The sequence below is a fragment of the Paroedura picta genome, chromosome 2 (genome assembly GCF_049243985.1).
Source record: "Paroedura picta isolate Pp20150507F chromosome 2, Ppicta_v3.0, whole genome shotgun sequence".
In the NCBI taxonomy this organism is placed as follows: Eukaryota; Metazoa; Chordata; class Lepidosauria; order Squamata; family Gekkonidae; genus Paroedura; species Paroedura picta.
Window position 1 is genome coordinate 81,427,801 of NC_135370.1, and position 24,956 is coordinate 81,452,756.

Genomic DNA, 24,956 nt, shown 5'->3' on the forward strand with positions numbered 1-24,956 from the left:
TGACCTAATATCATTTAAGATAATAACAGAATGTATTCTTATAACAGATCATACTCTAATATGTATTAACAATCACTTGACTAAGAAAAATGGTAAAAACTTCTAGATTAGGAATAATATGTGATGGGAACTGAATATCTATGTTAAAAGAGATGGCAAATCATATCAGCTGGTCGCTTTCTCTTCTCAATTTCTCTGTAAATGCTTTATATAATAATAAATAATAAAATTATTTTTTAAAAAAAGAAACATGATTTCTGACAATACCACAGCTGATCTTGCTACCTAACTCTGTCAGGGCCTTTCCGCACAAGGACCAATGTTGCCAATTGGTTCCACAAAACGGAAACGCTATTTTAAATAGTGGAATCTCGGTGTTCCGCATACCTTCATTTGTAGTGGAATCCAGTGGCGTTTCATTCGTTCCCCACAGGTTTCCGGTCTCGCAGAAATCGCTAGAAAGGAAGCAATTTTTTCTGTGCTTGTTCCCGCCCCTGGCCGTCAATCAAACGAACAGCCAATGGGTGGTTGTTATCATGCTCCCGAAAAGCCCCTTTCCCTTTAAGCACGGTTAAAAAACAAAACAAAACACGTTGCAACGAATATGCGTTGATTCGTTGCAACGGAGAGACCCATCTAGCTGGAGAGACCCATCTAGCTGGCGTGTTAGCTGGAGATTCATCATTACCACGCTCCCCTGAGTGAAAAAAAAAATCCCCCACCCCCCACACGGGTGTGATTTTTGGCTGAAAATAAAAGGAACTTGCAAACAGGGGGCTGTGTTGTGCTTGGGGACTTAGGGGAGCTTTAAAGCACTTTTGTGGAAGGACTGTAGCCGGAGAAGCCTTGCTGGGTGAATCAAGCCTCACTGGTTCGTTGCTTTCCCCGGTCGCTCCGAGGAAAAAAAAAATGGCGATCGCTTCGCCGGAAGTTCAGAGGAGAGAGCCAGGGGGAGGGACTTTGTTGCAGCTGCCACATTAAGAACGCACAGGTCTTTTTCGCTAGTGTTGCAGGTTGCTGGCGAGAGTGTAGCGATTTTCTGAGGGTGAATCCACTTTTGGGGATTCATCGGAAATTGCTACAACGAAGAGATTTTAGCGCTAGTGTAGCAGGACTGTTGCAGATTGTGCGCGACATCATGCGGAATGGCAAATTAGTAGCGTTTACCATTTGCAAGCCTTCTGCTACTTTGAACTCATGCGGAATGGCCCTCAGCTTGTTCTTATCCTCCTCCTGCCTCATTCTCACCTTCTCAGCCATTCACCAACCTACATGTACCTGCCTCCCATCTTCAATTATGTTTACTATTTATTTACTGCTTTTGTATCTCACCTTTCTCCAAAGTTGGGAACAAAAAAACGTACACAATTTTTCTGTCCTCCTTTTTATCCCAACAACAATCCTGTGAGATAGGTTGGTCTGAAAGTATCTGATTCGTCCAAGTTCACCCAGAGAGTTTCCTTGGTAGAATGATAGTTCAAGGTCCTACTCTGAAACTCTAACCACTATGACACTGTTTTTTAGTTTTTTAAAAATAAATAAACATTTTATTTCTATACCACCCAATCCTATCAGCTTGGGGCAGTTAAACAGTATAAAAGCATACATAGAATCATGCAATTTGATAATTAGAAACCCACCTCCTAGAACTAAATTTCCTATAGGTCTCCCAGAGTTTGAAGGGTCTTTGTTGGTGGATGTTTCATGTGGGTAGGCCTGGTGGAACAGCTCAGTTTTGCAGGCCCTCCAGAATTGTGCAAAATCCCAGAGGGCCCTGATTTCCTCAAACTGAGCATTACACCAGGCTGGGGCCAAGGCTGAGAAAGTCTGAACTACCTGGGGCTAGGAACCCACAGCAGATTTAGACTGCCTGATCTTGATACTCTTTGGGAGGTATAAGGGAAGAAGTGGTCCTAAAGATACATGGGTCCCAAAGCATTTAGGAACTTGATTATCAAAGTCAAAACCTTGAATTTGATCTGGTCTCCAAACCGGAGCTAGTGCAGCTAGGAGAGCACTGGTGTAATATGTGCTCTCCATGGGTTCTTGTTTGTTTTTTGTGCCATGGCTACTGCAAAATCTTACCACACAGATGGGCCTGGGTGAGTTATGCAAATCAGGTGGTAGAACATTGTCGGTGGCTGCTGATAATTGTGGGAAAGTTCTATTTCCCCTTAGTTTTCTTTCCCTACCAAATCACCGTAGCTCCTGGCCACCCTCAACCATCACCACCACTGCAAGGCCCGCTGTGGCTTCTTTCACCCCTCTCCATCATTATTCCTGGAAGTGTGTCTGGCAGTATGCTGCTGGCACTCCCAGGGAAGAAGCTGACACAGCTCTTGATGAACAATTGAGGCTAGTTCACCTCCCCACCCTCAACATTAATGGTGATAAACCAGCTTCTTCCATAGTGGGCATTAAAGCAGCTAACATTATTCTCCTTTCCTCCTCTTTTCTCCTCATGTCATTAATCTTGTGAAGTAGGTTAGTGGGAGCCCGCAAAGACTTATTTCAACCTAATGTCAACCTCCACATCCTCTCCCCTTTCTCTGCCTTGTTCTTTCCTTCTTAGCCATTCACCAACCTATTTTTCTCTACACATCTTCAGCTATATTTATCATTTATTTACTCCATTTATATTCAACCTTTCTGTACACTGGGGACAGGCAAGGTATCGTGTCTGAGTGGCAGGTTGACATGGACAGGGAGGTTTTTAAGAGGCACCTGGCTGCACTGGATGAGTTCAAATCCTCTAGGCTAGATGGTGTGCACCTGAGAATACTCAAAGAACTTTCTGGAGAACTTGCATAACCCTTGTCTATAATCCTTAGGATGTCTTGGAGGACTGACAGTGTGCCAGAAGACTGAAGAAGAGCGAATGTTATCCCAGTCTTCCCAAAAGGGAGGAGAGATGACCTGGGAAACTATGGGCCAGTGAGTCTGACCTCAGTTGCAGGGAAGATAATGGAGCAGATTTTAAAGGGGATGATCTGCAATCATCTGGAGGACAATTTGTTGATCCAGCGAAGTCAGCGTGGATTTGTCTCCAACAAGTCCTGCCAGACCAACTTTGTTTCCTTCTCTGACTGACAGGCTTACTGGTTTGTGGAAACTCAGTCGATGATGGTTACCTGGATTTCAGTAAGGTTTTGACAATGTTCTGATGGGTAAACTGGAGGACTGCAGAATGGATTTTCAGATGGTTAGGTGGATAGGGGACTAGTTAGAAAACAACACCCAAAGGATAGTTAATAGTATTTCATCAGATTGGAGGGAGGTGAGCAGCGGAGTGCCACAGGGCTCAGCACTTTTCAACATTTTTATCAATTATCTGGATGAGGGGGTGGAGGGACTACTCATTAAATTTGCAGATGACACAAAATTGGAGGAATAGTGAACAACCCAGAAGGCAGCAATACAGTTCAACAAGATCTGAACACACTGGAAAAGTGGGCAAATGAGAACAAGATGCAATTCAATGAGAAAAAGTACATTGTTTTATATCTTGGTTCCAAAAATGAGAAACATGAATACTGGATGGGTGATCCCCTTCTGGGGATCACTGTGTGCACACAAGATCTTGGGGGTACTTGTGGACTGTAAGCTAAATATGACCAGACGGCACAGATGCCTGGCTGATTGGGAGAAGGCTGCTTCATCATGCATCCCCCCCCTTAAAACATTAATGGGACAGAGATTTTACAGAATATTTTATTTTTCCTTTGACAAAATAGCTTTGTGATCCCACAGCAATGTGGACCATGTCATTAAAAAAAAAAATCTCAACGCAGGAAATAGAGAGGGGAGAGTGGGTGCGAGGAAGGGACAAGGCTACAGAGACTATCATGCCTTAACTGTACTTTCCTCCCGTCCGTTTTCAAGTTTTCCAAGCAACGGCTTGCGACCCTTAGGACAACAAGAAAGAAAGAACTTTTACCGGAACAACCGCCCCGGGGCGGGGGCCAGAAGAGAATTCGGGTTGCATTTTGCAAGGAAGGGCGACATCTGGCGGTAGACGTCAATCCAACCCCCTAAAGTTCGACGGAAAAGGAAAACATCTGGCGTGAAAGTGAAATTCCAATGCGACTGGCCCGCGACCCAGGGAAATCAAGGGAAAGCCTTTACAAGCGTACGCTGAAACCCGCAGGTACCAGAGAGCTCCGTGCGCCAGTCTGGTGAATTCAACTGAGTCCCAACAAGACAGCGGAGGCGACCCCTCCTCCAGGCGTCTGGAGCCCAGCCCAACAAGGCAAGGCGCCGCAGTCCCTCTCCCCCTTGGCCCAGCTGCGTGTTGCTTTCCTTCCTCCCGGGCCCGCTCCTGGCGGCTGCTACGAGTGGGCGCGGAGGGGCCGCTGGAGGAAAAGAGTTGCTGTGCCGGGCAGGCCTGAATCGCGAAGCACCACGAAGGAAACGGCTCCGAGCCTCGCTGCCTCCGGGCCTTGCTTCTGTCCGCGACGGCTTCTCTTTCCGTGGAAGCGGGAAGGCACCGCCGGGCTCTCCCGGATCCCTTCCAATGAAGCCTCTTAAGGACAGCCGGTTAAAACCGCAGGAAACACGAATTTAGATTAGGTACACCTTGTTGGGTCTGGAACCAGGGAGCCCTGGGTTTGCTTTACTGGCCTTATCTTTTTATTTTAAAAAAATATCTCTGTGTTTTAATAAGAATGTGATAGAAACTCTCCTGGTGCAAATCCCCCTACATAAATAATGAAGCATTGTGACTAAATGACCTTCTGTTCTTACTAAATATGCCCTGTGGCTCACCTTATTTTCCAGCCTGAATTCCAGCCATTCCCCCCCCCCACCCCCGTTGGGTGCTCAGTATCCAGGGCATGGCAGCTGCAGATCCAGCCGTTTTCACCTCCGCCACCCTGCCCTCCGACCCTCGGCTCCTGCCAGCATTGACCAATGCCTACCTGGGCACCTGTGTCTACAGAGACATCCTCCATGCCAATGGAGTGTACAATGGAGCCGTTGGGGACACCCACCGGGCGGACATCCCCAGTCCTATCAGTGTCCGAATGAGCGTGTCGGCTGAAGACAGCCAGAGTGAGACTTTCTCCCTGGACACCAGAACAGGTATGTGGCCAAGGAACCTTCTGCTTGTTGTACGAATGCAGCAATGCCACCAGCAATGCCTCCCTTATTAAGTTGACATGGAGTACAGAAATAGTGTATGTGTGCTTTTAAAAGAAGCTTCTTTTAAAACAGGCAAAAAAGTGGGCTAGATATAGATTGTTGGAGTAGGCATAGGGCATCTTGAGTTTCGGTCTTCACTGGGTGACCTTGGCTGATCACCTACCTACCTTGCAAGATTATTGTATGATGAAAATGAGAATTTAAGGTATATCACCTTAAAGCAGGGATCCGTGGACTCCAGGAGGTCCATGGGAGCTCCAGAAGGGTCTGCAGCCTTTCCCCTTCTTCCTAAATGGACTTGGCTACAAGCTAGGGAAATGACCACTTCTGGGGGGGGGGCTTGGTGGGTAGGCCGTGGGTGTAAGAATAAAAGGGGGGTTGTGGCATGGTATGGGGGGCTCTGAGTGTCTTCTCAGCTTCTCCCCTTCATTCCAGCCTACATGAGGCAAAGCCACTATAGTAAAATTGGGGGGAGGGAGCGAAAGAAGGGTAGTTGTGGCTGGAAGGCGTGGCCAGCCGACATCATTTCTGGGGGCCCTCAAACCTTAAAAATGTATTTCAGGGGATCCTCCACAGTCAGAGGGTTGAAAAGGGCTGCCTTAGAGGGAGGGAGAGGAATGTAATAAAATATGTTTTTTCATGATGGGAAAGCATTTCAAATTTCAGCACAAAATACTCAAAATCAGTGATATTCTGAGCTGGTGCACAGATGTTGTTGCCCAAGCGAGTTCTTTTAAAAAGACCTGGAGTGAAATCTGTGGAATGAAATCTTATTTACTTTTATTTACATTATTTATTGTCCACCTTTCTTACAGGGACTCAGGGTACATTGCACATATTGAACCCTTGCAGGTCAGAAAAATGGGACATCCAATAACCAGTGCATTCAGATTTTAGAAATCTGGAACCAACGGAAAGCACTGAAGTAGAGCATAATGACATTAATAGTACAGAGATTATATCAGTAGGATCCTACTAACATTAAGCTATATACAGAAAGATAGAACACAGTTCCTAATCATTTATGTAAGCAAGTAAGCAACCCTATTACCTGTGCAGAAAAGGTAACTTAAGAAGAGTTCAGTTTTGCATGGTTTGCAGAAAAATGGAAGTTTTCCTAACCTCCTTGGACAGGCCACTCCATGAGGGGAGAAGCTACAACAGAGAAAGCAGTCATTGCGTTAGAGGACAACTTTTGTAAGGCTGAATTCATGTTCTCTCTTGCCCGCAGGCACCTATATCCATAAGATCCAGTCCTCTAGTTATATGGCCACACACAGGATCTATGCCCATCGCTCCCTTGTCCATCTTCTGGCCTTCAGCATAACCATCCAGAAGTCAGCTCTTCTGACTCAGCCTGTCATGGTGAACCTCCAAACCCAATTCATGCCAAAGAGTCCAGACCTGGACTTGCATAGAGGTGAAGATTTCCAGGGAGCTCAGTGAGTACTTTTGTTTAAGTCCCCAAGGGTCCTTCTTTCCACTGGGACTTTAAAGATAGTGGCTGAAGAGTTGGGCATGCCTTGCTGTTTGAAATGAGATCTTGGGCAGGGTGATGGTGAGAATTGAAACCCCAGTCACCGGATTGTGGCAGATTCTTAGAAGATGCCTCAAAAACTCTAAATATGACATCATGGGCCATAACCATGGAGGGAGTGTCTAGGCCTTGCATATGGCTGAGTAATCTTGGGCATTTCTTGAGCTTTTAATAGAATCATAAGAGCGGGAAGGGGCTGTACAGGCCTTCTAGTCCAACCCCCTGCTCAATTCAGGATCAGCCTAAAGCATCCAGGATAAGCATGTTTTGACTCGTCTTCATGTCTTCAGCTCTAGTCATTCTTCTCTTTTCTACTGCGATGGGCAGGCTCCTAAAATATATTGCCACCAGAGTTCCCGGCCCTTTAAAAGTAGCCTAGATTAGTTCTTTTACTAAGGACATGATCTACATTACAGCAGGAGGGAGCCAATAAAGAGGCAAGGAAAGGTTCAGCTAAAGTCTTAAAACAGCAGTAGCTTTTGAAAAGGGATTGAAAGGGAGAAAGAGTCCTGCCATGTTGGTGTGCAAGGAGGAAAGAACAGTATTAGGGAAACAGCAAGTGAGTTTTGAGTTGTTGAGGGCTGGAGCTAGGTAATGAATGACAGGGAAGTAATAGAGAAATAGGAGGCAAAATATGGAGCAGAGCCAAGCCACAGAGAAAACTGTAGAGGGTTTCTATACAAGGAGAGGGTTGTCTGATTTCCCTATTGCTACTAAGCAATTGGCTGCCCAGCAGGAGCAAGGTGATAACAGAGGCCTCCACGGGGCAGGTTTCCCTGCCTCAATCCCCAACAACAATCAGACCCCTTTGCAGGGCCACTGGGCTTTTTCAGTTCTTCAAAAGAAACACAACACAATTGAATACCATTATAGCAATATAACATTATAGCAATTTGCATATTAGGTTCTCTGAATTCCTAGTCAGGTCTTTTAAATCTCTAGAACAGTGGTCCCCAACGCCGGGTCCGGGGACTGGGACCGGTCCGGGGATCAGACAGTACTGGGCCGCGGCTCCACCTCGTCCTCCTCCCTGGCTGCTGCCTTGGGGCTGCCCTGTCACTCTGCCACTGGCTCACCTTTGGTCCTCTCCAGTGGCTGCCATGCTGGGGCTCCCCCTTGGCGTGGCACTGCGCAGCTGCTGCTGGCAGTGCCCCCCAGCGGGCGGTGAGAAGTCAGGGGCTCCGGTGGGAAAGCAAGTGGAGCAGGGGCTCAGGCGGCAGCAATGTCCCTTGGCAAAAGACTACCCCCCCGGGCCTCAGTAAAATAGACAAATGTTGACCGGTCCCTGGTGATAAAAAGGTTGGGGACCACTGCTCTAGAATGAACCTTCCCTTGTGGAGTTATGCCTTTCCCCTGGTATCCATGCAATGTGAGGGGCTAGACACTTTCTCCTTTTATTTAAATGACAATTCAGAGTTTGGAGAACCTGAGAGATGCTTATAAGATTAAGTCACAATAAAGATATTTAATTGCCAATTTTTAAATAAGCGTCCTGGTGGGGGGGGGGCAGAGAAAAGAGCTGTCATGGTGGCAGGAAATTCCAGCTGAAATGGCAGCCATCCATGCTTTGCTGCAGTCTTTCCCAAAAATTTGCAGCAGAGCAGGATGAAAAATGCCTGTAGAAAAGCCATGAAAACCGTGGAAGGTACACAAATACGCTGTGATGCCATGAGGAGGGGGATGTTGTCCGAAACAGCATTGAACCCAGAACAGACAGACAATATGGAAATGACTAAGGATTTCGTGCTAGTTGAAGGGGAAGGACTGAGGCAGTGGTGGCAGTGACAGAAGTCTAGAAATGTTCTCATTTCTTGGATGATGCTCTGACTCAGAAGGCCTTTTTCTCCTTTAGCTATCTGTATGGCAAGACCTTGATCCCAGAAGTAGAGGGAGGTCCCCAGCCTACCGTACACCTGATCTGGAGCCCAGTGCCAGAGTCAGTGACCCTTTCTGGGGATGAGACTGAAAGGAGCTGGGAGTTCCTCACAGCTGTGGCAGAGAATGAAGAGGACGTGAAAAAGTATTTCTGTGAAGGAAAGTCACTGATTGATTCTGGCTCTTTATATGCACATCACACCCAAGCATGGGCAGAGACCTGGGGAGGATGCTGTGTCAAGGTTGATGGGCCTCTTTCATTGAGTCAGGCCATTCATGGGTGCCTCTATTATCTGCTAAGTGCCTGTCCTTCCCTGGGTTCTGATGACTGTCAGTTTTCTGGAATCAGCCCCGGAGGCCTATCGAATGGCACAGAGAATGAAGATTACTGGGGTCATGTCTTCTGGGATCAGGTGAACACTGGTCTACTCCCCCCTTTCCTGTTTTTCACTGCTATAAAATAGTAAAATTTATCAGTTCCTTGGTCTACTCCCTGTACCAGGGGTCACAGAAGACAGTTTGGGAACAGGAGTGCTTTCTGTATTGCTTTCCTCCCACATTTTCAGCACTGAATATTTGTATATTTTTGAGGTCCATATGTTGTTTTTTGAGGGTATTTGTTTGTTTGGCACAGGATACCTGGATGTACCCAAACATCTTGCTTTTCTATCCGGACATAGCTTGTGCTATTCTAAAATACCGGATCCAAACACTAGGGGGAGCCCTGAAGAATGCGCAGGGGCAAGGATACAAGGTAGGAGTAGTGTTTTGGGACAGTTATGAGTCCTCTTCAAAGCCTAATTTCACACTTAACCTTTTGCAGGTCTGCCTCATTTCTGCCCTAAATCTTGCCAAACAGATTTTCTCCAGAAGCTCTCTGTTGTAAGGTCCTTTTCACACTGTAACCCACTCCTAATTTGTATCAATTTCTAATGTGTCCATTTATTTTAAGTCAGGTGGTAATGTTTCCTTCCACATGGCCAGGACTGGTTTAGGGATTTGCAGGGCCTGTAGCACCAGAGACACTTTAAGGATTTACGAGGCCCTAGACAGAGTACTATTGTGGTGGGAGCAGCCAGTCTGGGTGTGGAGGGGTCCCTTCCAGTGGAAAGGGGTGTCACTCCAAGTGCCCTTAAAAAGGGAAGAGGAGAGAAGCTAGAGCCATGATCCATGGGGGGGGGGAATCATCTTGTGGGGCCCATGGAAGCACAGGGCCCATAGCACATGCTACTTGTGCCAGGTGGATAAACTGACTCTGCACACAGCAGTGAAATCTGTTTGTGAAATGATCTTAGAACACTGTATCTGTTTCAGAGGATGCCACATTTTTCTGCAGGGCCCACCGTTTGTTTTTCTGGTCTGCTTGTTTTTGCTAAAGCTGTGCACCACACCAGTATACCATTGTTTTACATGGAAAGTGTCTACTCAACATTCCTTTCACCTTGCTGTTCCTGCACCGTTTTACAAATGACTGAAAGAAAACAAATGCATGGGGCCGAGCAGGGAGGGTGATCCAATTTAAAGGGAACCAAACAGTTAAACAAACTGACACTAGTTCCTCAGAGCCAAACGGTCAAGGGAGTTATTGAAAGGAATGTAGAGGTGCCTATCAGCTTGTGGGATGACGCATCAGGAGGAGTGGGCAAGAGAACTGAACCTGGACATAAACAAGCGGGTAATGAGCATTAATGAATAACAGGGGTCTGAAGGGAAAGTATGGGGGGAAAGCAAGGTGGCACATACCTCAAAATACTGATATATGGAACACATGTTTTTAAAAGTTGGGAATTGGCAAAAGTAGAGAAAAGGGTAGTTTCTTCTATTGACAGTCTGTCATAATTCAGAAGAGCCACAACAGTGACAAAACTAGGATCAAAGCAAGCTTTCAAAAATATGGGTTAAGGCTGAATTATCTTCATTAGGGCATGGTGAACAAACTGCATAATCTTGAACATGAGTATCTGAGTTTGACATTTCCCATCAAGCTGGGAAAGCTTTCTGACTCAACCTTCCTCTTTCTACCAAGAGCACCCTTACCTGTGATTTTTGGGCTTTGATTGCGACAGGGTGGAAAATTTGCCTGGGAGAGTGCAGCAACAGGCCAGGAGGTCTGTCCTGAAAAGATATATGGTGACCAGGAAATCCACATCAGTGGAGATGTTGTGCTGGCATTTGAGCAGTATTACCACATCACGCAGGTACTGTAAGTGGAACATGTCTTGGACCATGCACAAAAGAGGGTGGGTGTTTCTGGTTTCTGCCTGTCATCTTTCCAGTCTTAGCTATAAGTCAGATTCAGGTCTCATTTCATCATTGACTGTTGAAATTATCCTGTCCTATACATTATTTAGATTTATTGGCTGCCCCTCCCTGATAACAGGCAGCCAATACATCTAAGTAATAATAACAATAATGAATGTTTCTGTTCATGCTTCCCCTAAAACCAGATTATTCTACTGTAAGGACTTTCCCACACATTCACCTTACTCTTGATTTTCCTGGCAGTCAAATCCACAAGCATTGGAATTGGTTCTTCCACTCACCTGCCCTTATTTGCAATTGTGGGGTTAGTTTATCGTTTTCTAAATGTACCTTCAGTACATGTACATGTACCTACATGTACCTTCATGAGCCTCTTGTAGTGCAGAGTGGTAAGGCAGCGACATGCTGTCTGAAGCTGTCTGCCCATGAGGTTGGGAGTTTGATCCCAGCAGCCGGCTCAAGGTTGACTCAGCCTTCCATCCTTCCGAAGTCGGTAAAATGAGTACCCAGCTTGCTGGGGGGTAAGCGGTAATGACTGGGGAAGGCACTGGCAAACCACCCCGTATTGAGTCTGCCATGAAAACGCTAGAGGGCATCACCCCAAGGGTCAGACATGACCCGGTGCTTGCACAGGGGATACCTTTACCTTTACCTTCAGTAATCTGGACTTTCAGGGAGAGCACAGTTGTCATTGGTGGAGTCAGAGCATCTACCCATTTTCAGAACATTTTTTGGCATGCTTCACGTCAATATGTTGATATCATGGCTGCTTTATAAAAGGTACTAAGATATCCATATACAAATGTACTATTGTAGTGATATGTTGTGCAACTTGTCTGAATTCCCATAATTTTTTTAAAAAGTAAATCTCTGTCCTCTTCCCTTGTATGCCTTTTCCCTTATATCTATATGAGGGAAAGAACTAGAGACTCACTTTAAAAAATGAAATTTGGGGACTCAGAGAACCTGTTTGACATACCATTACAGCTATATGCTGACATTTTAGTTCCATCTAGAAAGTAAAAAAATGAAACCAGTCATCCTTCGGGTGGGGGGGGTGGAGAGGGAGCAGTCTGATGACAACAAGCCCAGTCATCAAAAAATGGACTGGAGGTGCTTGTGAATGGGTGGCACAAAGAAAGATGACAGAAGCATGCACAAGGAAAAAGATTAAAGCTGGTTGCCAGAAAAACATTGGAGCAAAATACTCTTGTTCAACCCCCCCCCCCCACAAAAACCCTGAAATGAAAACTAAAAGTACAAAAATGCATGAAGAAATCAGGATAGACCACAACAGTATGGGTCATGAATTTATGGCAGGGAGGGAATGTTAAAAAGCCCTAGGACAGGAAGCCATTCTCCCTGACCCACTGAGCCCCTCTTAACTGTTTCATTCTAGGATCTGAAGCTGTTCCAGGAAGAAGGAGGTTGGGATGTGGTCCATGCTGTTGCTCAGTACTGGTGCAGCCGAGTGGAATGGAAACCAGAAGAGCAGAGCTACCATATTAATGGTAAGTTTGTAAGAGAAGTCCTGTATGCCCCCAGCAAAACCTCTTCCTCTGCCAGATGCACTGTACATATTTCGGCTGCCTAGCTCTCTGTCTGACAGCACTTGCATTTCTTGCATCAATGGTGTTCCCACCTGAGCAGCATGAAATTGTTAGAGCAATAATATGTTTTCTTCATTTAGGAACAAAATTTCTGAGGCTTGAAAAGGAAAAAGCTAAACAAGCCACGTGGATGGTAGTGTTAGGGTTCTTTTCAGTCTTCTGAGAGGAAGCCAGGTGGCTCCATTGTTGTTTTCTTGACCGGTCCCCAGTTTCTTCTGCTTTGCCTCCTGCTGGGCTGCATAACTGTATTGGGCATATAAGTAACGTAATCACTGGAACATTAAAATATGAAATGGGGGGAGGGGGATTGTAAGACTCCTTCCCCCTTCATTGTTCACCAATAAAAAACCTTAGCAGAGCCACTTACGGACCTCCTGACTTCCTGTCTAGCTTGTATGTTGGAATTGTCTGCAGGATGCTGTCCTGTGGCTCTTAGTGTTTCTTCCTTCCTTTATGGCATATTTTGACACTGAGGAGATGAGGTTGAACCTGGGTAGACAGTGACTAGTGGAAGCTCAGGAGTGGGGCTGGCTGGGAGAAGTTCCTGTTGTCTGCCGAGTTCCTGGCTTAGCAGCCATCGCCAATGGACTTATGCAGGACAAACATACATATGCCAAGTGTATATGTAGGTCTCAGGACCTAGCCTTATATGACTCTGCCTTTACTTGGCCAGAATTTAGTATCTCAGTTTACATGCAGGGTCGACAGGCAACCCTTCCTGAAGTTATTCTTTCCTTATGGCAATGTGAAAAAGGGGAAAGCAGGTTGTGCTTCCTGGTTTTGAAGTGTCTGCCATCTCCCAGGTGTGATGCCCCCAGATGAATATCATCGTGATGTAAATAACTCTGTTTATACGAACGTCATTGCCCAGAGGAGGTAAGAAATGTGCACAGTCTGATCTCGCTCTCCAGGCTCCTCCAGCCTATCTCTCATCTTTTCACTTTGTGCTTAGAGGTGGACTTTCTAGGATACAGAGACCTCACTTAATTGATTACCTCCAAAACACCTTGGGGTGAAGTTATCCTCTTGCACAGCCTGGACCTAAATTATTGTTTTAGCTGCAAAAGAAAACAGAGCAATGCTGTTCCCTTGAAAGATTGACCCAAGATTGCACCCAGCAGCAGTGCAGAGGCAGGTGAACGACTGGCTGTTGCTGAACTGGTGCTCAGGTGGTGCCTCCAGCACCTGTTCTAGGGTTTGACCTGCTCTTGGGTCACAATCAGAGCCCTGCCAAGAAGGGATCAGTAGGCTGTCCCTGATTAGAAGATTAAGATGAGGGATGATCATGCTGAAGCCTGGCCATTGTTGTACCTCTTCTTCCCAGTTTTCACCGCACTTTGGACAATTTGGTCCCCTTCCACCCCGACAATTATGCATTTCCAGTGATGAGTAGCATAACATATATAGCAAAATTGCCATCTTGCCTTCCTTTACATTAGGTGGGTGTCCATGTCTAATACCAAGTCCAGTTTCAGGTGCTTGGATTAAAACTATCAAGGTGGCACCACAAAGAAACTCCGTTCTGTCTTTTTCTGTTATCTTTAAAACATTAAAGATGCTGCAATCACCCCAGTTCTTAGTTTTCTACTCTCTAGCCCTATTCTTCTTCCGTTTTCCTTGCTTCTTTCCAGCTTGAATTTTGCCATTGATTTGGGCGCTCAGTTGCACATTCCCATCCCCGAAGCATGGGAGGAGGTCAGGAAGAAAATCAAGATCCCATTTGATAAAAACAGAAAGTTCCACCCAGAGTATGATGGATACTGTCCAGGTGAGTGGCTCTGAGACAAAGAGGATTCATCAGACACGATAGATTTTGGCCTGCTTGGATTATTTAAAGGACAATGTTTTACTTCTCTTGACATATTTAAATAAATTTCTACTTGCCTTGAGTGCCATGCTGAAATATAGGATATAGATATATTAACATTTTTAAAAAGCAATGCAAAAGTAGAATATTTGTAAGATCAGTTACACTGTTGCAGGCTTAGATTCAGTATAAAATGTGGAATAAGGAGCTAAACTAGATGAATGTAGGAGTGGGATAGAGGGAAATATAGAATATAGAATAGGAAGGAGGCAGCCTCAGGAAGTGAGTGAAACATTGTCAGTAGTGACCTCTTTCCAGGTTGGGACAACTAAGAAGAGCAAGGTTGCTTTTTGCTGTGTTATTTTAAGGGATTCATCTCAGGTTCTTCAGGGCCAAGTCTTGGTGAATAATTTCTGTATAATCTAAACCTTAGTTGGTGAGACAGCATTTAAAAGAAGAGAGAGCAGCTAGCATAACAGGTACCATTGAGCAGTATAAAACATTTGCACATCAAAGAGGGAAGTTAAAAACAGCCTTGCTCAGTTGTCCATGATGGCACTTGCTGGCGCACAAAAATATATATTATTTATTTATTTTGAATGTTTCTGTGCTGCCTCTTCAGAGTCCTATGTTGTCTTGCATTGAGTATACATCAGATGTTTTGAGAGCAAATCCCATGACCTTGTCTTGAAAGGCAACCGCTCATTATGCAATGGAGCTCCACAAAGGTGGTGAATGTTTCAAATGTCAACCCATCATCATTTCATGTTTGAAGGTACTATATCTGTCATACTTGGTCTGGCCAGTCTAAAAAGTTGTTGTCCAGGGTGACCAACTTTGTTTATGACAGGGCCTTTAAAAGTTGCACAACAAGCAGAAGATCAGCTGGTTTCCAGATTGCAGATGCAGTAGTAGGTGAAATTTCACCTACTGAGTTTTCTATTGTCATGAAGCTGTTGTGTTCAGTAGTGTTCATCAGCAGTGCCTAATTTATACATGTATCTTTTCTCTCCATTCTTCCTAAGGTGAACAGGTGAAGCAAGCTGATGTTATCTTGCTTGGATTCCCTCTCCTGTATCCCATGGATTCTGAAGTGAGAAGGAATGACCTGGAAATGTATGAACCCGTGACTGACCCTACAGGGCCAGCCATGACCTGGGTAAATGGCTACATTTGAGCCAAACCAGAATGGCATGAAGAGGCTGGATTGTAACATGGATTTGTTGCCAAGAGATACATGCTGTGGATACACAAGTAATAAGATTATTCCCTTTCCCCCACCAGAGCATGTTTGCTGTTGGTTGGCTGGAGCTGAAGGAGCATGCAAGAGCACAACTACTGCTGAACAAGTGTTTCAGCAATATTACTGAACCATTCAAGGTTAGGCAGGTGGAAACTTTTTAATCATCTCTTCTCATTTCAGGTACTAAATGACATCTTTTAAAATGCTTCTTCCTTTTTTCTAACTCTCCCAGATATGGGTTGAGAACTCTGATGGATCAGGAGCAGTCAACTTCCTGACAGGAATGGGTGGATTCCTCCAAACCATCCTTTTTGGACACACTGGGTTCAGGTACAAATAATTCTATAAGTTTACTAATAATTACTAGGGATGGGCAATTCACCTTGGATAAGTTGAAAAGTACGTTTCTGGCAGTGGAGAGACATTTAAGGGTTGCACCTAAGAATGCAGGGGGAAGAGCTCACCAAACACCTTTCTGCTGCCAGAGAAATCATGGGTGTAGGGGCATTTAAAGGCACCAAGCAGTTAATGCTGACACATCAGTTACTTTTTTCTACATGGACTCTCCCCGCCCCAGCCTTCTCTGGCAGCACCTGAGAAGAAGGATATATAGAGATAGCCCACCAAGCAGCTGATATTCATCATCAGCTACTTGGCAGGCCCTTTAAATGCCATCCTCCTCAGCCTTCTCTAGCAGTGTAAAACATTTTCTGCTGCCAGAAAAGGCTAGCGGGGAGGCATTTAAAAAACTCACCAAGCAACTGATGCTAACACCCTGCAGGCTGAGAAAGCGGGGGGGGGGGGGGTTATTTAAAGGGCCTGCCAAACAGCTGAAAAGAGCCAGCTTATATCAGGGAAGGGGGGCACAAGGGAACTCTGTGCCTGCCCTCCCCAATGTTTAAAGAGCTGGCTACTGACTGGTATCATGGAGTCGAGGCATGGGAACCCCACGCCCACCCTCCCCGATGCGCACAGGAAAAAATTTGGACCTTTTCGGCCAAATCGACAGGGACCAAATCCAAAATGGTCCAAATTTTTTCCTTATGCACATGCTTATTCATGACTTTCTATGGGAATAAAGAAGATGGTCTTGTCAGAAAAGTTTTCTATATATCTGAGAACTAATCTGTGTTCAACCTACATAGCTTTACTTTAATCTCTCTGTAGTAACCATTGCAGTTAGAAAAACATGTATATCCTCCCTGTTCTCCCTGCCCCAGTTCCTGATGTGCTCTTCATGCTGAGGGAAGTGTGTGGCTATTTCATCCACCTCACTCAGAATTCAGGCCAAGACAAGTTAACAACTTTCACAGAATGCTTTTGTATTTAGAGTAGTGCTCCATTTGTAATTTAGACTTCTCTTGTGTGTCTTTTACTTTGTATATAGAAGAGTGTTGTCTAATGCTGTGCTCTCTGATTTATTTCCAATTAATGTGTGTGGCTGCACGGCTGTTGCCACAAAGTTTATTCCCACTAACAGACAACACCCCCTGATGCAGAAAACAGCTGAGTCAATACTGACTAGGACTCCCGACACCACAGAAAATATGTCAAATGATACTAACTGTAGGGTGAAAACAAGCCCGCTTTTCTTTAGAAAGGGATACAGGAAATGGCCAAAAGAGCCCAAAATAGGCCCTGCACAAAGAAGAGTTCATTTGTGTCACATGAAGAGGTGGAGATACATCCTCCAGAGGACAGTTCTCAGTTTGGTTTCTGCCTCCTTTGTTTACTTTTTCAGCTATGTTTGTGAGGCCCTGCATTTTTTGCAAGGTAGGTGGGCTATGTGTGTGTATTGGTGTTGCAATGATTCTAAATATATTTATATATAAACACATTTACAATCACACATGTATGTATATTATTATTACTAATATTAAAAAGCAGAAGATAGCTATTATTAGCCAAGCTATGGCAGCAAGACTGACAGATGATGGAGTTCATTTCTCTATTAGGTGAGGCACTTCTGCATAGTTCTAACTGTGCTTCTAATTTCCATAGTCCATCTTGCCTATCCATTCTGCATGGCTGGATTCCCACAGAGAGTGGAGGGGGGTGGGGCCTGGTGGGGATGGTACTTTCCAGCCTTTCCCTTCAGCTTCCTCTGTATGCTCCCATGAAGAGAGTACGTTCTGGGATAACTAAACTTTAAAAACAAATTCAGATTATCCACTGAAGATTTACCTTGACAAAAAGAATATGTATAGGAATGTAGATCTCAGTTTTTCTGCTAATCTGTGAAGGGCCGTGTAGATTGATGGTACCTGAGACATCATCCCTGTCCACTCTAATTTGAAATCAGATTTATAAAGTCTCATTCCATAAGATTCTTCCAGCCCATATCAGATGCTAGAAATTAAATCATGGATTTATATACATTGGAGATGCTCTCTACCATTCAGGTTTGGCGCTTGGCGCTTTTAGATTTAAAAATCAATTGATGAACCTCTCACCTACTATCTGTGCTTATGTGTGTCTCATGCATCTACCTTAGAAATAAGTTGTTCTTGTGGGATGCTTGATCAAAAGAACAGAGAAACTTTGAAACCAGAATCCAGGCTAGTGCTAGGAAAGTGCCCATGTTGCAGCAGCTATTTCCCACTTGAAGCTTAAGAAAGACTGTGCATTTATATCTGGGACAGGATAAATAAATCTGACCATTGATTCTTTTTCACATATCCTAGGATCACCAAAACTCACCTGAACTTTGACCCTATTTGCCCTGATGACACAAAACAGCTAAAGATCACTGGAGTGTGTTACCTGGGAAGCAAACTGACTTTCACATTCACCAAAGAAAATGTCACCATTGAAGTGACCAGGCCCTCATATGAACCACAGTTCTCCAGCCTGGAGGTTGTGCTGGCAGCAACAAAAGAGCACTATCCCTTACAAGAAGGTACAACTTCATCACTATCTGTAATATTGAGACTGCATGACTTTTACCCTGATTTGAATGGCCCAGGCTAGCCAAATATTGTCAGATTTCAGAAGCTAAGCAGGGTCATTCTTGGTTAGTACTTGGATGGGGGAACTCCAAGGAAGTCCCAGGATCCTATGCAGAGGCGGTCAATGCCAAAGCACTTCTGTTTGTCTCTTGCCTTCAAAACTATACAGGGTTGTCATGAGTCAAATGCAACTTGATGGCACTTTCTGCCACCATGACTTTAAACAGCTTCCATGGAGCTTCTTGGCAAGATCTTGAAGCAATTTTTTTCTGTGCTTGTTCCCGCCCCTGGCCGTCAATCAAACGGAATAGCCAATGGGCGGTTGTTATCATGCTCCCCAAAAGCCCCTTTCCCTTTAAGCGCAGGTTAAAAAAAAAAACACATGTTGCAACAAATATGCGTTGATTCGTTGCAATGGAGAGACCCATCTAGCTGGCGTGTGAGCTGGTGATTCATCATTACCATGCTCCCCCGAGTGGAAAAAAAAATCTCCCCCCCCCCCCGCACGGCCGAAATTTAAAGGAACTGGTGAACGGGGAGCTGTGTTGTGCTTGGGGACTTAGGGGAGCTGAGGGACTGTAGCCAGAGAAGCCTTACTGGGTGAATGAAGCCTCGCTGGTTCGTTGCTTTCCCCGCTGCGAGGGGAAAAAAATGGCGATCGCTTCGCCGGAAGTTTGGAGGAGAGAGCCAGGGGGAGGGATTGTTGCAACTGCTACATTGAGAATGCACATGTCTTTTTCGCAGGTGTTGCAGGTTGTTGGCAAGAGTGTAGCGATTTTCTGAGGGTGAATCCACTTTTCCTGATTCCCCGGAAATCGCTACAACGAAGCGATTTTGGCGCTAGTGTTGCAGGAGTGTTGCAGATTGCTCACGACATCATGCAGAACACAGTTTTAGTGGCGAAAACAAAATGTAAGACTAGTGCTATATTAAAGTTGTGTGGAATGGCCCATAGAATTAGCTCATAGAAACTGCAACTTAGGAAAGCTGCTTGAATTCTTTTTGGTGCATTTCAGCTCAGAAGACTAAAAGTAAAACAACCTGAATGACTTGAGGAATAAATTTTTTACAGCTTGTGTGTGTGTTTTTCTATTTCAGGGCAGAGTGTTACCTTCCCTACAGCTGGTGGCTGGATCCAAAAAGCACCTGTTAAGCCATTTTAAGCCCAAATTGTTTTATTTGTCATTATTACAAGTATGGAAAACACCCAGCCATAGAAGCATGGCACAGAACAGAAACCTTCATGCAACATATGAAGGAGGCCTATGACTTGGCTGCATTCATTGTGTATTTAAACAACCTGATTAAGTGGGAGTTGGTTTGAAATCTGACCACTTTGACTACATCTGCCATGGAGCTTCTTTCCTCTGTGAGTAGGTGTTTGAAACCTGGGCTGTGGACCACAGGAAGGAAATGTGCTTTTTAAGAAAAACAGTCACAGAAGGAATTTGGGAGCTTGATCTGATGTTTGGTTTACTGCAGGCTTATAAAATACAAGACAGCTATACTGATCATTATTTTATTTGCCAGTGTTTCTGGGGCTTGCCAGTGTTCTAAGTGCTGCTGTTATGTGAGTGTTGTGGGCACCTGTTGGCTAGTGCCTGTGCATTTTCCCTGGTAAAATCCTTGCCATGTTTAGCATTTGTGAATCTTGTTATCATCATTTTTCTATTTATATATTTCAGCTGTAGAAACAACTTGTCTTGTTACTGTCATCAGAACTGGCAGTTATACTGCCAGTAATAAAACCGAAACACCCTATTCTCATGTAAACTCTCCTAATAGTCAACATATTATTTCTAAGGCAATTTGGTGTCTTCTTTAGTTTAACTGGTGAAGGTCACTTGCTTCTTGCGTTTCTAATTTTGTTCTTCAGAATCTGGCTGTACATGGGCAGTACTCCTAAGATTGCCAACTCCGGGTTAGGAAATTCCTGAAGATTTGTGGGTGAAGCCTGGAGAGGGGAAGGTGTCTGTAATGCCATAGAGTCCCCTTTCCAAAGCTCCCAGGTGAACAGTTCTCTGTAGAGTTCAGATGCAACTCTGGGGGATTCCAGGCCCCACCTGGAGATCGGCAGCGCAAAGTGCTACCCATTCTGTGATCATGTCAGTCCTTTTGCAAGTTGATCAGTTTGAGAGTTCAGGACTAGGTTACTTAGAGTTTGTGCAGCAGAGGCATCTTCACTCCTAAATCCAATTCCCAAATCCCTATACTGGTATGTTATTTGGATTCAGGATTTTTGAGAATCCCGATTTTTTTCCAGCTCAGTGGGTTCCATATGATGTCATGGGGAAATGGATCTGGGGACCGGGGCGGGAGCATTTTTGAGGTGGTTGCACCACAGAACAGCTGGTGCCTCTCTCCAAAAGAACCCCAAGGGAGCTCCTCTACCAGACATTTGCCTGAGACCGACATCAGGTCCCCCCTCAGACAGCCTCTCCATGGCCTGAACCAGCCTGTCCTCTCTAAGGGCCTTTGCTAAGTTCTGTTCCTGTTATATTGTTTAAGTTCACTTAAATTGTGTTATTTAGATTATTGTTGTTGTTGTATTTGTTTATGTTATATATTAATTCATTCCATGTATCCCCCCCATGTTGAATGTAAACCACCCTAAGCCATATGGAAGGGTGGTATAGAAATCAAATCAAATCAATCATTCGGACCAGGGGGTCCAATTCTATGGGCCTCCAAAGAAGGTGCCCATATCCACATTCCTCACAATTTATTTTAATTGGGATTATGTGAGTGTTAGTAATATGTAATGTAATTTTGAATTCTTCTTTCTGGTCCCAGGACAAGATAGCTGCCAGCTTAGCTTCTACTTGTAAGAAAGTTTCATACTGGTATGGAGACAGATGGGGCTGGCAGTAAATAGGAGGGTGTGAGCCGTGGACCACTTGCTTTGACAGTTTTATTTCTGATATGTCTTTGTGAATGACAAATGGGTTCGAGGGGTTTGATTGGCTGGTTTGGCAGGGAGTTATCATGTGGCTGTGTTTGGATGCTGTGACACAGTTTACTAATATAACAGGATTAACTTTTGCTTATATATTCTCACTGTCATGATGGTCAGTTCATAGTCTGAGGAAGAGTGCTTGCACTCGAAAGCTCACGCCTTGAATTAATCTTTGTTGGTCTTAAAGGTGTTACTGGACATAAAGGATTAGTTCCTGCTACAACTCCTGCATAGGCAGATGGGCCCTCAGTGACCCATGATTCCAAGCAAGGGCTCCACCAAAAATGTGTTTGGTCATTTAAGGTTAGCACCCATTAACATGAGCTTTCTGTGCATTTCTTTATCTCTTCTATATGGAGTTTTGCTTTTACATATAAAAGTGAACCAAACTCTCTTCAAGAACTCCACAAAAGACCATGCTCTGTATGCATTTCAACTGATTTTCAGACATCAGGGATCTATTCAACCGGAGGAAATGGCTGCTTTGGAGTCTATGGCATCATAATCTGCTGAAATATCTCACTTCCCCAAACCCTCCCCTCCCCATGTCCTGCTCCCAAAGCCCCAGGAATTTCTCAACCCAGAGATGGCAACCCTGACTTCAGCCAGTGTGTCTGATATCTGCATTTTAAGTGCATGCTTGTTTCTCTCACCCTTCAGAAGGGCAGCCTGGCCCCAGACATGGCATGTGAACCCCAGCCCCCTCCTGTGGAGATCATATCTTTATTTATCCCCAGGGCCCTGCCTACTTGAAGGCGGCATGTGGGAATGTTTAAAGTGGGAGAGAAAAGAGCCGTCTTGCCTTGTAATTAGTCTGGCTGGAAACCAATCACTGTCTTTGATTAAAAAAAAACACTCCTTGATCTCCGGGGCCCACAATGGTCAGATAGATAAATGACAAGCAACCCCACCTTACTCCACTGAGAAATTTAGGTTTCTGCTCACACTAATAATTACATATTACATTTCTCCTTGAGAGGGCCTTGGGTTGGGTAGAGAGGTGTGTTCTGAAGCTCTGAGTTTCTCAGGTTTGCATGGGCCCAATTTGGATTGCAACTGCAGCATATGAAGACATTAGTCTCCAAGGGTATAGTGCAGACATGTCAAACATACAGCCCATGGGATGGAATTAGCCCACTCAGGGCTCTTAGTTGGACTTCAAGCAACTGGGGGTGGGACTACTGGGAATGTGGACCAAAAGGGCCTATAGTAGGGCATTCTCCATCCGTCAATGCAGGCCCTTCTCCAAGTCTTCCCCAGATCTCCAGGGATTGCCCAGTCTGAAGCTGGCTACCATAAGGGATGAAGAGGGTTAGTTTGGCTCTAAGCTCAGTGCAGCCAGCCCTCATAGAATTATTGCTCATCCTCAGACGATGGAGATCAGTTCCCCTGGGAAAACAGCTGCTTTGGAGGGTGCACTCCATAACAGTAGAGGTCCCTCCCCATCCTAAATCCCACCCACTTCTGATTCCACCCCCAAAGTCTCCAGGTATTTCCCAACCCAGAGCTGGCAACCTTACCTACTGCACTTGGCTGAGGTGCTGGGCTGGGATATGCTGCCTGCTGCTGCTGCTGCCACCCTCCTCCTCCAGCCAGAGAGTCTTGGGCTCCTGCCTGTTATCTGGTCTGCCAGAAAGACAGTTGGCTGTTCATGTGCAGCAGGGAGTTTCTCTTTGGCCTCAAGTCAAGCAGGCAGCCCAGGGAGAACTCCCGTGGTCACAGGTGCTCCAGGCTCCCTGCACACAAGCTGGGAAAACCACTGGCTATCCTGCCAAATATGCTTGCTTATTTAAGCATGTGAACAGAATGACTGACCAGGCGGGCCGGGTGTGTGGTGCGCAGAAGCCTGGGTGAGATAGAAGCCTGGTGCTTATGTGAAGGGCACCACGCATGCAGAACACCAAAGCAGACGACGCCCACTGAGTCGGGTGAACTGAAGATTGCTAACCTGTTGATCCAAACGTGCACAGCTCCTCTCCCGCATTCCTCCCTCAGCAGCAGGGAGAAGATTAAAGAAGAGGTGAAACCAAAAAGCACACATGCTACCTAGACCCCCTGCACACAAGCACTACCTTCTATAACATTCTCTCACTCTGTGTGTGTGAGGTAAATGTCAGGGATGGGGGCAGGCATTCAGAAAAGCGAGATGGGTTTGCACACGGCAGAAGCAGGTGCTGGGTGTCCTTGCATTGGGAGTATATTACATTGAGAGTAATATTTTGGGTGGTGGAGCTTGCAGGAAATAAAAGTCTGCAAAAGGCAACTGAAATGCAGCTGGCATCTTTAAGATATGGCAGCACTTGAAGGTTGCTTGTGGTGCTGGGAAGCATCACAGTCTCCCTTGTGGTTCAAGCTTGTTGCCGAATTTGGGGCTTTAACAGAGGTGTGGGATACTGTGGCTGCCGCATCCCCCTCCGATCCCCAAAGCTTGTAGATGGTAGCAGTCTCACACAGTGTCCAGCCAGTTCCTCTGGAGAGCCAGCAACAGGGCATAGGGGCTGAAGCCTTCCCCTGATGTTGCCTCCTGGCTCCGGGACTCAGAGGATTCGTGCCTCTGAATGGGGAGGTCCCCTTTAGTCTCCATGACTTGTAGTCACTGATAGATTCATCTTCCATGAATCTGCCTTGTAAAGCTGTCTATGCCTATGGCCATCACTACGTCCTCTGCCAGCACATTTTAATCATTCTGGGCGCAAAATAGTATTTCCTTTTTTCTGTTGTGAATGTACTGCCCATCAACTTCATAGGATCCCCTTGAGCTCTAGTATTTGTGGAAAGGAAGAAAAAATTCTGTCAACTTTCTCTATCCCGTGCATAATGTTACTAACTTTTACAGCCCTTCCTTATAGGGATGGTGTTCCCACCCCCTGCAGGGAATGAATTTTAAAAATTGAAGGAGAGCCAGATGGGCTTGGAACACTGCTGCAGGGGAAGGGGGTAGAAGGACTTCTGCAACTCCCCCACCCCCTCACAAATTGTTATTTCATGCAGAAGTAGCTCTTCTGGATGAGATATGGGTCCCTGCTTTGATTGTTTCTCAGCAAAACCAGGGAAATACCCCCCCTTTTTTAAAAATCCATTCCTGACAGCTGCTATATTGCTGTGTGATGTGGGAATATAGACTCAACTGTTGACAAACCCAGATGTGTAGCTTGGCCCTCTGTATTGTCCCCTTAGCCTAGCAGCAGCACTCTGGCATCTCCTGCAGAAAGGGGGTCATCCCTGGTCCTTGGGATTCTTTAGTACAGTGGTCCCCAACCCGCGGGCTGCGGCCCGGTGCCAGGCCGCGAAGGCCTTGGCGCCGGGCCGCAGCTCGTTCTTCCCTCCCCCCCCCGAAGCGAGAAGCTCGCCAGGCCGCGAGCAAATTGGCCGCCAAAGCGCCCGATTAGCTCGTGGCCCGGCAAGCTTCTTGTTTCGGGAGGGGTCGGGGGAAGAGAAGTTTGCCGAGCCGCAAGCTAATCGGCTGCTTTGGTGGCCGATTTGCTGGCGGCCCGGAGGGGCCGGGAGGGGAAGCCGCGGCCGCCGGCATGGCGGCAGCGCAAAAGCGCTTGCGCAGACTGAAACAAGCAGGGCTTTGCT

General features: G+C 45.6%; 1 protein-coding gene across 3 annotated transcripts; it reads left to right on the top strand.

The window, feature by feature from the left end:
* The first annotated feature begins 3,998 nt into the window (after positions 1-3,998).
* PGGHG (protein-glucosylgalactosylhydroxylysine glucosidase) lies at positions 3,999-20,194 on the top strand. 3 transcript variants are annotated; one of them, XM_077321238.1, is made up of 14 exons: positions 3,999-4,569; positions 4,777-5,079; positions 6,371-6,581; positions 8,529-8,964; positions 9,186-9,305; positions 10,618-10,749; positions 12,213-12,324; positions 13,227-13,299; positions 14,055-14,191; positions 15,256-15,389; positions 15,515-15,610; positions 15,706-15,803; positions 18,158-18,372; positions 19,520-20,194. In XM_077321238.1, exons 2-14 carry the CDS (start codon positions 4,833-4,835, stop codon positions 19,582-19,584), a joined length of 2,076 nt encoding a protein of 691 aa, XP_077177353.1. In that variant the 5' UTR covers positions 3,999-4,569; positions 4,777-4,832; the 3' UTR covers positions 19,585-20,194. The 3 variants fall into 3 exon arrangements, with proteins under 3 accessions (XP_077177353.1, XP_077177352.1, XP_077177354.1); XM_077321237.1 differs by having other exon boundaries at positions 4,000-4,249; XM_077321239.1 differs by having other exon boundaries at positions 4,007-4,147.
* Positions 20,195-24,956: the final 4,762 nt, after the last annotated feature.

Coding starts and splice junctions, on each gene's coding strand:
- PGGHG (XM_077321238.1), top strand. CDS start 4,833: ATGGCAGCTGCAGATCCAGCCGTTTTCACCTCCGCCACCCTGCCCTCC. Junction 14,192..15,255: donor GTATGATGGATACTGTCCAG/GTGAGTGGCTCT, acceptor ATTCTTCCTAAG/GTGAACAGGTGAAGCAAGCT. Junction 15,611..15,705: donor ATATTACTGAACCATTCAAG/GTTAGGCAGGTG, acceptor TAACTCTCCCAG/ATATGGGTTGAGAACTCTGA.